General features: G+C 53.6%; 1 protein-coding gene across 2 annotated transcripts in view; it reads right to left on the reverse strand.

The window, feature by feature from the left end:
* Window positions 1-12339, reverse strand: part of ppp2r5d (protein phosphatase 2, regulatory subunit B', delta) — a 36529-nt gene that overhangs the window by 17734 nt on the left and 6456 nt on the right. Inside the window, exons 3-4 of one of the 2 annotated variants that reach the window (XM_064317248.1) lie at window positions 11407-11584; window positions 1689-1888 (exon numbers count right to left, since the gene is read on the reverse strand). In XM_064317248.1, coding sequence (XP_064173318.1) covers window positions 1689-1888; window positions 11407-11584 — 378 coding nt within the window. Of the gene's footprint in view, window positions 1-1688; window positions 1889-11229; window positions 11244-11406; window positions 11585-12339 lie in introns of those variants that run through there. The other variant, XM_064317249.1, reaches the window with a different exon arrangement.

A 12339-nucleotide genomic window follows, 5' to 3' on the forward strand; every position in this document is an offset into this window, starting at 1 on the left:
TGACTCTCTCCCTCCGGCCAGCCACAGGGGCAGACTGTTCTGTCAGCCCGATCTCTGACAGGTGATGATGTCACGGCTGATGTCACAAGCTCCCGCTTTTAGAACAAACCGCCCCCCGCCCCCCACCCCCCACCCCCCCGACGGGCACCGCCTACTACTGCGCACTGCCCGGGAGCGGCAGGTGAGCGCTGGGGGGGGGGGGGGGGGAGGGACAGCTGGGCTGTGAAATGCACAACATGGGGGGGGGGGGCGAGTGGTTGCCGTGGTTACCCTGCCTGCGCACCGCAGCAGGGGTGTCGCCGCTGACGTGAGCTCTCTGAGAAAAAAAAAAAATCGGATGCCACGGCCCCCCCGGAGGCGACCTACCCATCAGCCCGTTCCCATCGGCTGCACGCGAACAAGAGCGGCGGCACCCGTCCTGCCCAACGACAGGCCTGCCTGACTGACTTACGGCCCAAAATAAATAACAACCTCCCGTTCTCCCAGAGGGTGAGCGGGTGCTACCCACCGCTGTAGCCCCTGAGCCTTAGCTGCGGCTGTGGTTGCAGCATCTGGCTGTCGGGTGTCGGGGGAAGGGGGGGGGGGGGGGCGCTCAGAGAGAGAAGCCGAAAACCTGTCCTCCAGCCCGCCTTTTTATAGGACTCCACATGTGGCATCGCAAACCCCCTCAACCCCACCCCCACCCCCACCCCTGGTGTTGACTATGAAGCCCCGCCCCCTGCAGCAGTGCCTCCACCCATCACGGAGTAGGGACAAATTAAAATCACCCCTACACCCTGACCAGCTCTGGCCCTGCCCCCCCCCTCTGTGCTGAAAAGTAGCTGATTGGTAAAACTGCAGGAGCTCTAAGACAGATCATCTACAAGCCATCTTTGGGCACTGTGTAATATATAAGGAACGGACTCCAAAATTTAAAATCACCTGACTGATCCCCAGCTGGTAACTATGTCCTTGTTACCATGTTACTGTCCCTAAAACTGTCAGACAGTGTGTGAGCGCACTAATGCACCTCTTTTAGTGCCAGACTGAGGGAGGAAGACGAGGGACACTAGGTACACAGTCTGGGAGGAGATGTAGCACTCTAATATATTAAAGTAACATGGAGCCTTTCACAACCACACAACCTTTCAGTTAATACACAACCCACAGAGATAACAGTGCGCACTCCAGCAGGTTATAACAGGGACAGCAGTTTCCCACTTAAAACCCAGGTAATGGGACAGCCTCTTATCAACTCAGATTCGCTAAAACATTTTTTAAAAAAGCACTAAATTCCCAATTCATTCCAAGGACAGATTTCAACAAATATCAAAAAATGTAAACCCAGCTGATACTGGAGCAGATATGGTGTAAAAAGCCATTATCTGTGTAAATGCGTGCAAAACTGCTCCAAAGCATAACAAACGTGATAACGGTGGACTAGTTGAACTCTGGTCTAAAGTCTCAGAAGATGATGGTAGAAACAATATCTGGAGAACTGAATGCAGCAATGCATTTGAAAATCTAAGGCTGTTGCGTCATTTAAAAAAATTAAAAAAAATTAAAAAAATAAAGCATTTTGGGGCATTTAAATTCACCGTCACACAGGGAAGGCAACGCCCCAGAGTGGCCAGGGCGAGGTAGGGGGTTGGGGGTAGGGGGGAGGGGGATGGAGGAGGGGGTGCTGCGTTCTCCGCGGTCTCTCTCACCATGATGACCGCCTCGGGGTAGATGGCCTCGGTGACCACGTCGCGGTTGTGCGTGATGTACTCCACCATCTCGTTGAGGCCGGCGCGCTTCACCTCCTTGTACTTGAGGTCGCTGAGCGGGTCGGTGACGAAGTCGAACAGCACGCAGCACTGCCGCAGCTTCTGCACGAACAGCTCCTCCCTGTCGATGGGCGGGGCATCTGAGTGCGGGGGGGGCGGAGCCAGAGGAGAGCGGGAGAGAGAGAGGAAAGAAAGGGTTAATAAGACTGGAGACATCACAGCCAAACTCCACACACACACGAATGGTCACATACAATCATCCCCACCCCCAATACCACAACAAAAACTATGCAGCTGTTCAACACTACTCTTCTGAAAAAGTTGCTACTGTTCTGCATGGACAGCTCATGGAGGTCAGAGGTCAAAGGTCAAAATGAGGAAAGTCTAGTACCCACTTTGTTATTACCATCAACCCTTGCAAGCATTATTTTGAGAAGCCCTCCCCCCACCCTTTTCTCCCCAGTTTGGAATACATCAGCACTAACTGCCGCAACAAATTCCTGATAGCACAGACGAGCACGTGCTCTAATTTTAAGCCTGCAATGTCAGCCAGTGTTTCACATCACACCACAGATCAAGTCAAGCTCACACAGACGTGAGTCAGAGGAAGACACTTCAGGTACAAGTTGACTGGCATGCTTGCAGGTGCCCACCTGACCACCAGAGGGGGTGGGGGGTGAGGGGGGGGGCATTCCCTGTGCACGGCAAGTAACAATCATTCCGGATGACTGAGACCTCCCCCCTCCCCTTCCGTGAGCGATGCTCGAACGACTGCGTATCACCCTGTCAGAGGGCTGTCAGAAACAGACCACACTGGCAGTCAGGATTCGATGCTAAGCACCAGAGCAGTACCTTAACAAGGTGAGTCAACCAGCATCCCTCAGCACTGGTATGCTTTACAGAATTACTTCTCATTGTTATTATTATTACTGCTGGCAGAAACATGTTTTTATTATATTATGACTGTGATTATGCACTTGCATGAGAGGATGCTTAAATTCCCACAGAAGTGACTGAGTTAAAGCACTCAGCTCCAGGGTAAATAAAGGCGCAACAGTGGCTTTTCCACACAGCTGGCAGCCTATTGGTCAGTCTGATGATCTGACCAATAGGCTGGCCACAGAATTCCCATGCCATATTAAAGAGCCATCAACTGTAAAATACTGCCATCGAGGGTGAAGCACGTCAGCACATAACATAAAGAGCTTTGAGTCAGATACGTGCTAGACTTATCTCTTTTGGCAAACTAAACACATAAACTCATATCAGGAGCAGTGAAATAACTTCCTCGTGTTAAGAGTGACACTGGGAGGCATTCAACTGCAATTACTGTCATTATTCAGACTTAAGCCAAAAACTAAGGCGCTGTCTATGAAATCCAAGAAGAATACAGTCTAAGAAAACTACAAAGAATCAAAAAAGAATCAGGTCTGGAGCCCTAAAGAATTAAAGTCAAAAACTAAGACACTGAGAAAACTAAGAAAAATACTATGGTAGGGAACAATTCAAATCTGTAAAAAAAAAAGAAGAGAAAAATAATTAAAAAAACACTCAGTTCTGCAGCAGAAGGCTCAACTACTTTAATTTTGAAATGAACAGAAGGTCATGTAAGGTCAGGGAACAGCAGACACACCTCAAGTCTCAATCCTGCTCCCGCACACGCGTTTATTTTAAGACACAGGGACACCAGAGACTTGCACGCTGCTTATGAAATGTGATGCACGTCGATAGGCGCAAGATAGCGAGCGCAAACAATACCAAGATAAGCGCAAAACAGAGAGCTGGCTCGAAGCACAAAATCCGAGGTGAAGCTAGCAGGGCAACGCTGGCCGTGTTTCTGAATAGGCGGCGCCGCCCGCGGCGCTATCACCAGGGCAACCGGGCACACACACGTGAGCGCACAAAACATCGATCCCCCTTTTTTGAGAAGCCGCGTGAATCGAATGCGAATGAAGAGAAACGACGGGATGGATGAATCTGGGGCAGGAGCGATCACTTCCGAGGGGCGGCGGTCCTTAAGGGCGTGGCCGCGCTCGTTAAGCTCGTTAAGGTCGTCGGTTGTCACGGCGCCGGGTAGAGAAAAAGCCGGTTCGGAAAAAAAAAAAAATCGCAGACGAAACAGGCAAAACGTCGCTAAAACACCCTGAGATAATAACTCACACAAAGCGTCAGGCCTTAATAGCAAACAGAATATATCGGAGTACTGTTAGTGAGTGCTGGCAGGACAGGAGATGATTAATGCAGCCAGAAATGGTGATGAAGAGCGAACCAGGAAGAGAAGGGAGAAGAGGGAGGCAGGGATTGGCAGGCGCGGGGGGAGCGGCCGGCTGTAGCCGGTCGTCACGACGAGCCATTTTTTTGCACCGCGCTGTCGAATGTCTCGCGTGCGGCTTATTTTGAGATCTCGATGTCACCGCGCTCTCCGCAGATTACCCCGCTATGTGACAGCGACGTGTCAGCTCATTACGGGCTCAGGTGAGGTTTACCACGCAGGTACGAAGAGGGGAAAGCACGCATCGAGACAGCGAGGACTTCGCACCCCGCTTTCTGAAACATTCACCCCGGGTCTGTCCTGCCGCAGCCTAATACAGATACATGTCAAAGTCACAGCCCATGTAAACAAGAGGAAAATGTGGACAATGTTTATTCAGTTATGAACACTGTATTAATGTATTTCCACATTCTACGCCTTCTTCATGGTTATATTTTAAAAGCCCAAAAGGACACAAACCGCATAAAGGTTAGGCAAGTAAGTTCAAATATAATATTTAACCAGTGGGAAGGGTGAAGACCAATTAAACGCAGCCGAAGGAGACGATTACGTTACGGTGGATATCGTCTTACAGAAAGTGGTTCACTGTAAATATTCTTCATTCAGGCCTCGAGGAGATGCACCCGAGAGGTCAAAGTTCACAAGGCCTCCCCTCCTTTTCACAAACGGCTTATAAATGGTAAATGGAACTGCATTTACATAGCGCTCTATTATCCAAAGCGCTTTACAACTGATGCCTCTCATTCACCCATTCACACACACTCACACACACACACTCACACTCACACACCAACGGTGAAAGGCTGCCATGCAAGGTCGTTACCAATCAGCTCGTTGGGAGCAATTAGGGGTTAGGTGTCTTGCTCAGGGACACTTCGACACGCACCCAGGGCGGGCGGGGGATCGAACCGGCAACCCTTCGACCGCCAGACAAACCGCTCTCACCTCCTGAGCCAGGTGATGCCATCTGCAGTCGCGGCCCCCCCTCCCTTCCCCCACCCCCCAGCGGAGGGAGCGGGGCAATCAAACCGCACGCGTAGCGCGGTGCAGGCGGCTCTGCGCCGTCTCACAGGGACGCGCCATTTCTCTCACGGCTGCACGAGGGGGACAGGGAGTCTCCAGGGCCCGCTAGGAGGCCTGAACGCAGAGGGAACGACAGCAGGGCCGCGGGCTCCGTCCCCTTGCAGAAGGGGAAAATGGAAGAGTCTCAGGGAAATATCGAGTTTGAAGGAGCCTCGGGGGGGGGGGGGGTGAACCCGCCTTCGGGGGCCGAGAGGGGCATGGCGGATTAGGGGCAGCCGTGACACGGGCTGGTCCTGCAGGGTGGTGCCAGGAGGCCCCGACCCTCGGCTCGGACGTGCCGGGTCGGGTGGCACAAAGAGCCCAGCGCCAGCGAGGCAGAGCGCTCACGCCTCACCAAACCGAGCGCCCCCCCCCCCCCCCACCCCACCCACCCCACGTCCGACTTTCCGCTCCACCAGAAAACCCCGAAAATAACACGCCGTCCTCTTCCACCGCAGCGCCGCGGAACAGGTGGGAGGCGTCAGGTGCTCCTGCAGGAGGAGGGGGCTTCAATCACAATCCAGCGGACGGCTCGGCAGCCGCGGCGATGCAGGGGAAGAAGCCGGGCGCTCTTCAGCATCGAAGCCTCCTTCACACCCAGCGCTGAGACCTGTCAGCACGTCCCGCAGCACGTCAGTCTTCCCCACGGCACGCACGCACGTCATCCAGGCTTTTTGTTTTGTCGATTACAAGTTGGCACTCTGTCCCGTCTTCAGTTGAAGTTCTTCTCCTCGGTGTCCCTCGGTGTGCGAGAAGCCTCTTACTGCGGTGGCCCCCCAGGACCGGCTCACTGTACAGGGCCCTCACGCGGTCCTGACCGGACACTGGGGCCTTCTCCTCACTGGAATCCCAGCATGCACCATCAGCCCCCCCCCCAGCTGATGAGGAATGCGCCAGTTCGTCTCATCTGTAATCGGCCAAAGCAGCTCTAGCCTCTACTGCAGCAAGAGGACCTGCACCTTCTCACCTGCAATCACGTCTCTATTCTCTACTCTCTACTCCAGCCTCTCAGCGGTGGAATGAGCTCCCAACCACAGCGAGGGCAGCGAAGTCCCTGCCCATCTTCTCCCACAAGTTAAAAACCACACCCGCCTACATTGCATCATGGCCCAGCAGAAGCTAAACCCTAAGAGTTTATGATGGGTTTACCAGCTCCACCTAGGTTATATGTGACACTAGATCTTCAACCCCAGTTGCTACTGAAACCACTGCAGTACATCCCCAATCCCCCTCTTACCTCCAACTACTACCATGGATAATGGATGCCATGGACCACTTAATATTATGCTGTTGGCTAATGTACTAACTACTGCAATTGGCTGCGGCACCGACATCCTGGTCTTTAACGGGTTAAGCCATTATGTATTCACCACTGGAAGCCCTGAGGATACAACCATCTGCCAAATACCTAAATGTTAACGACCTAATAGATTTACTGCCAACCACCCCTCGCTAAAATGGCACATGTTCAAACGTGGAATTAGAATATTAGAAAGGTAGAAGGATAGCATGGGTTCTGTGTGCCCCGCAGCCAGCACGGAGCACGTAACAGGTGCAGCATTAAATCCGACTGCCGTGAATGTCAACAGGAATTGTGTAACGCACAGAAACTTGTTGTCGTCGCACGAATCTCGAATCTCACGACCCGCCTCAAACTCAAACGTTCCTTCCCCCGTTGTGCAAAATCAAGCCCGAGGCCTCCAGGTGTGTGTGAGAGAGCGCCTTCTGCTCTCATCGGGAGGGCGAACAGCAGGAGTGCGTTTCTGGAATATTCTGAAAAGGCACCGCCTCCTGTTGTGATTATTGGGGGGGGGGGGGGGGGAGGGCATCAAGATTTGCAATTCCGGAATCTTCTCGGGAGACAGATGTTATGTACATCATCCTTCACCCCCCTCCCCACCCCCCTGCCTCCCCCCCAACCCCAGCAGAAAGAGGCGGCATCGCACTCTGAGGGTACCAGCAGCTGGCTTTGGCCGTGATCAATCATTCCGCTGCAGAGACAGTGAGGGTGAAAGCAGCAAAGCGGTGATTCATAGCAGTGAGGTGGTTATGGGGGGGGCGCAGGGAGATCCAATACAGTGGAACTGGGGGGGGGGGGGGGAGGTGTGTGCACGGGCAGGTCCAATACGGGCGGACTGGGAGAAAGTGACAGATTGGGGCATAACTGCAGCAACAAGGCAACATGGATCATGGCAGGTGGCACAAGCAACGGGAAGGTTAAAGCTATGCCTATGGGGGGGTGGGGGGGTGGCATTGACCCCCCCACCCCCACACACACACACACACACACACACACACAAAAGGAGGAAAGGGAGCCTCTGGAAGCTTCCTCTGTTTTTTACACTGCAGGTTCTCGCAGGGTGGAGCCCTGGCGCTCTCCCGTTCGCCTAGCGGACTGCCAATGGCGGGATCCGGGGACGGAGCAGCGCCTTCACCCCCCCCGCCCCCCCGCTACAAAACCCCAACCGCCATTCTGGTGGTTCTGGAGAAGACCCAGCCACAAGCGGAGAGCGAACGATTTCAAATCACGCTTCAGTCGGTTGTGGCGTTATCCACTGGCACAGTGTGATGGGGGTTATGGGCTAACCGCTGTAATCGCAACCCGGACACACGTGAAACGTACAGACACAACAGCACGCCGCATGTCCCTGCATCGCATGCCCACGCATCGCATGCCCCCGCATCGCATGCCCCATCGCATGCCCCCGCATCGCATGCCCCCACATCGCATGCCCCGCATCGCATGCCCCACATCGCATGCCCCGCATCGCATGCCCCACATCGCATGCCCCGCATCGCATGCCCCACATCGCATGCCTCAGCGCATTCATTTTCGCGGGGTTTTACAGTACTGGACTCATTACAGGTTAATGGGCGGCGCTCACGCATGAGGCATGTGTCTAATGTGCAGCGGTGTGCCCAGCCAGCCAGCGTGAATCTGGACTGCAGCCAAAACCCTGCGACGAGGCTCCTTCACCGGCCGTCCCGTCGGCCTGGGAGGCAGGGGCTCAGGCGGCAGGGCATCCCCGCGACTCGCCAGCGACTGGGGCCTACCTGTTACCCATCCTGCCTCCTGCCTCACTATCAGTTACCATCAACCCAGCTCCCAAACGGAAACGCTGACTCGGGCCTACTACGCCCCAACCTACTACACCCTAGAGGTGCTATGATTGCAACAACGTGCATTTCATAGAGCTTCACTAATCAACACGCTCCACTCATAGGCAGACATTAGCTTCCAGCTCCTCCACTCATAGGCAGACATTAGCTTCCAGCTCCACTCATAGGCAGACATTAGCTTCCAGCTCCTCCACTCATAGGCAGACATTAGCTTCCAGCTCCTCCACTCATAGGCAGACATTAGCTTCCAGCTCCTCCACTCATAGGCAGACATTAGCTTCCAGCTCCACTCATAAGCAGACATTAGCTTCCAGCACCTCCACTCATAGGCAGACATTAGCTTCCAGCTCCTCCACTCATAGGCAGACATTAGCTTCCAGCTCCACTCATAGGCAGGCATTAGCTTCCAGCTCCTCCACTCATAGGCAGACATTAGCTTCCAGCTCCTCCACTCATAGGCAGACATTAGCTTCCAGCTCCTCCACTCTTAGGCAAACATTAGCTCATAGGCAGACATTAGCTTCCAGCTCCTCCACTCATAGGCAGACATTAGCTTCCAGCTCCTCCACTCATAGGCAGACATTAGCTTCCAGCTCCTCCACTCATAGGCAGACATTAGCTTCCAGCTCCTCCACTCATAGGCAGACATTAGCTTCCAGCTCCTCCACTCATAGGCAGACATTAGCTTCCAGCTCCTCCACTCATAGGCAGACATTAGCTTCCAGCTCCACTCACAGGCAGACATTAGCTTCCAGCTCCTCCACTCATAGGCAGACATTAGCTTCCAGCTCCTCCACTCATAGGCAGACATTAGCTTCCAGCTCCTCCACTCATAGGCAGACATTAGCTTCCAGCTCCTCCACTCATAGGCAGACATTAGCTTCCAGCTCCTCCACTCATAGGCAGACATTAGCTTCCAGCTCCTCCACTCATAGGCAGACATTAGCTTCCAGCTCCTCCACTCATAGGCAGACATTAGCTTCCAGCTCCTCCACTCATAGGCAGACATTAGCTTCCAGCTCCTCCACTCATAGGCAGACATTAGCTTCCAGCTCCACTCACAGGCAGACATTAGCTTCCAGCTCCACTCATAGGCAGACATTAGCTTCCAGCTCCTCCACTCATAGGCAGACATTAGCTTCCAGCTCCACTCACAGGCAGACATTAGCTTCCAGCTCCACTCATAGGCAGACATTAGCTTCCAGCTCCACTCATAGGCAGACATTAGCTTCCAGCTCCTCCACTCATAGGCAGACATTAGCTTCCAGCTCCTCCACTCATAGGCAGACATTAGCTTCCAGCTCCTACACAGGAAAGGTTTCAGCCAGTGGAGAAATAATGCAGCGCTGCAGCCTGAACTGACCCCCCCACTTCGCCCGCCCCCCCAACCCCCCCTCCCCCCCCCCCTGCCCAGGCCTCCGGGGTCTGGGGGCTGTTTCAGCAGTGTGAGATTCCGGCAGGGTGGGTGGCACTCGCTGTCCCTGCCTACAAGACCGATCGCTGCCTGCGGTGCGCCACACGTGCCCCCCCCCCCAAATATATCCCCTCTCAGCGGAGGACACTGAATCCCTCAGCTGTCCAGAGACGACAGAAGACCCGTCTGACGGGGGGACAGGCTCTTCACCTCGTTAGTGGCGGTTATGGAATAATTAGCACGGGAGGCACTGAAGGAACATCGAGAACACTCCGTTTAGATAACCCCTCCACACCCCCCCCCCACCCCCCCCCCGGGGGCCTCCCACATATTTACACCACGGCTGTGTTTTCATTAACCCGTTTAGGGGAGGTCAGGGGGTCATCGAAACGGGCTCACACCGAGCGAGAGGTACGTGCCGAGGGGCGGCGGTCAGCGCTCAACGTGCTCACGCATCCGGAACATTCTACGCCTGGGACGGTCCGACAGAACACGACTAAAACTCATCTGGGACAGCCGCTGAAATTCCACAGGGAAGCCATGTAATACACCTCTCGTGATTAAAATATTTTTGTAGCAAACACGAAAAAAAATCTGCAATGCTAAAACATTTAGAAATCTGAAATTACCACCTGAAACGGTTTTAAAGAGCTTGAGGGATGCTACAAACAATTTTTTAACAATTTTTGGACAATTTGGTGTGACACAATGGTGAAGTACAGCGAGTTCAAAAAGTTTCTCACCCTTTGTAAGCACCTGAAACACAGAGGAATGCACACTTTCCCTGAAGAGCACAGCACGTCTCCTTTCCAGGTGCTAAGCTAACAAACCCGTCAGTGTCAACAGAGCGGGGGGGGCAGGTGGGGCTGGGGGGTGCACACGTACGCGCACAGATGTGATTTCAATGCCGCATGGCTGGCGAGGGGAGGCTAATCCGTCTGCAGCGAGCGCTATTACGAGGTTTACTGCCCTACTTAGCGCGGAAACACTCACTGCTCATCCAATTACAGCCTGCCGATACAGAGAGAGAACGAGAGATAGAGGAAAATGAGAGGGAGAGAGAGAGAAAGAAAGAGAGAGAGAGATGCTCCAGGTGTCCTGACACGACCCCACTAAGGATCAGGCTAGCAGTAATGCATGACCGTAATCACTTTCCATTTCATTGGCCGTAAGATGCATTACAAACACACTCGAAGATTCGGACGGACGTTCAGCTACTGTTGTCCGTTAAGAAGTCCATGTATTCAAAAAAAGAATTAAAACACAATTCTCTGTTTGAAAATGCAGTTTAAGGATGGTGAAAGATGACCACATGTGTGACTTTTCCTTTGAATTTTCCCGTGTCAAGTAATGCCATGAGACTTCTTTACAACACATGGGGACAGAACTATAAACAGATTCAAAACACAAATCACCAGGGAAACCGCACTGCGATGACATAACATCCCTCCAATGCACTCCAGGTCCACTACTCCCTAAATGACTTAAAATCACAACACGTGACCGTTAAGTGACGGACTTCGGCGGCGTTTGCGGCGAGGGGCAGGGAGACGTGCTAACAGAGCCCGTTAGCCAGCGATAGCGGGGACGGGGGGGGACGCGGGCGGCGCTACCTTTGAGGGCGGGGAGCTTCGGGGCAGGGAGACGTGCTAACAGAGCCCGTTAGCCAGCGCGCGCGGGGACGCGGGCGGCGCGGGCGGCGCTACCTTTGAGGGCGGGGAGCTTCGGGGCAGGGAGACGTGCTAACAGAGCCCGTTAGCCAGCGCGGGGGGGGACGCGGGCGGCGCTACCTTTGAGGGCGGGGAGCTTCTGCAGCTCGCGGTTCTTGCTGAGGTTGAAGCGGGAGGAGCTCTGCCGGCGCTCCTTCTTGACGATCTGCGGGCCCCCGGAGTACTTGATCTTGTTGAGCTGGGTGGGCGGGGGAGTGCTGTTGCTGGGGCGCTTGCTGGCGGTCTGCTGCTGCTGGGCCTGTTTGGGGGGGGGGGGGGGGGTTTGGGAGGAGGGGGTGGGGGTGGGAGCACACACACACACATGCACAGACAGAAACAGTAAGTTCGGGGATAGCCTGCTCAGATGGGCTTCAAACAAAGAGTACGGTTCAGTACAGACCACAGAACGTTCACTGGGCGGCAGTGTAGCATATAGTGGGTAAGGAACTGGGCTTGTAACCAAAAGGTCATAGATTCGATTCCTGGGTAGGACACTGCCGTTGTTACCCTTGAGCAAGGTACTTCACCTGCATTGCTTCAGTATATATCCTGCTGTATAAATGGATGCAATGTAAATGCTATGTAAAAAAAATAAAAAGTTGTGTAAGTCGCTCTGGATAAGAGCATCTGCTAAATGCCTGTAATGTAAGCTCTTGTTTGATCAGCGAAAGTCTGCCTCCGATCAGGCAGCAGCGTGGCACAGTGGTTAGAGAGCTGGACTCACAGCTCAGGGGCTGCGGGCTTAACTCCCAGGTGGCACAGTACCACATTACCCTTGAGCAGAGTACTAAAGTCCTGCTATAGCAAAAGAAAAATATGTAGAACGTAGCCAATGGTAGTCACCACAAGACAAGGCCTTCCACTGATCAATAACAGCGTCACCCCTCATTACAGTCAACAGAAACACTGACATGGATAGGATCCCATTGATGATGTTACTGCATTCTGTTTATAAAGGGGCATAAAAGGCTCGATTTAGAATACATTCCTTCAGAACTCACTTTTACTTGCAAC

Source organism: Anguilla rostrata, chromosome 18 (genome assembly GCF_018555375.3).
Source record: "Anguilla rostrata isolate EN2019 chromosome 18, ASM1855537v3, whole genome shotgun sequence".
Classification (NCBI taxonomy): domain Eukaryota; kingdom Metazoa; phylum Chordata; class Actinopteri; order Anguilliformes; family Anguillidae; genus Anguilla; species Anguilla rostrata.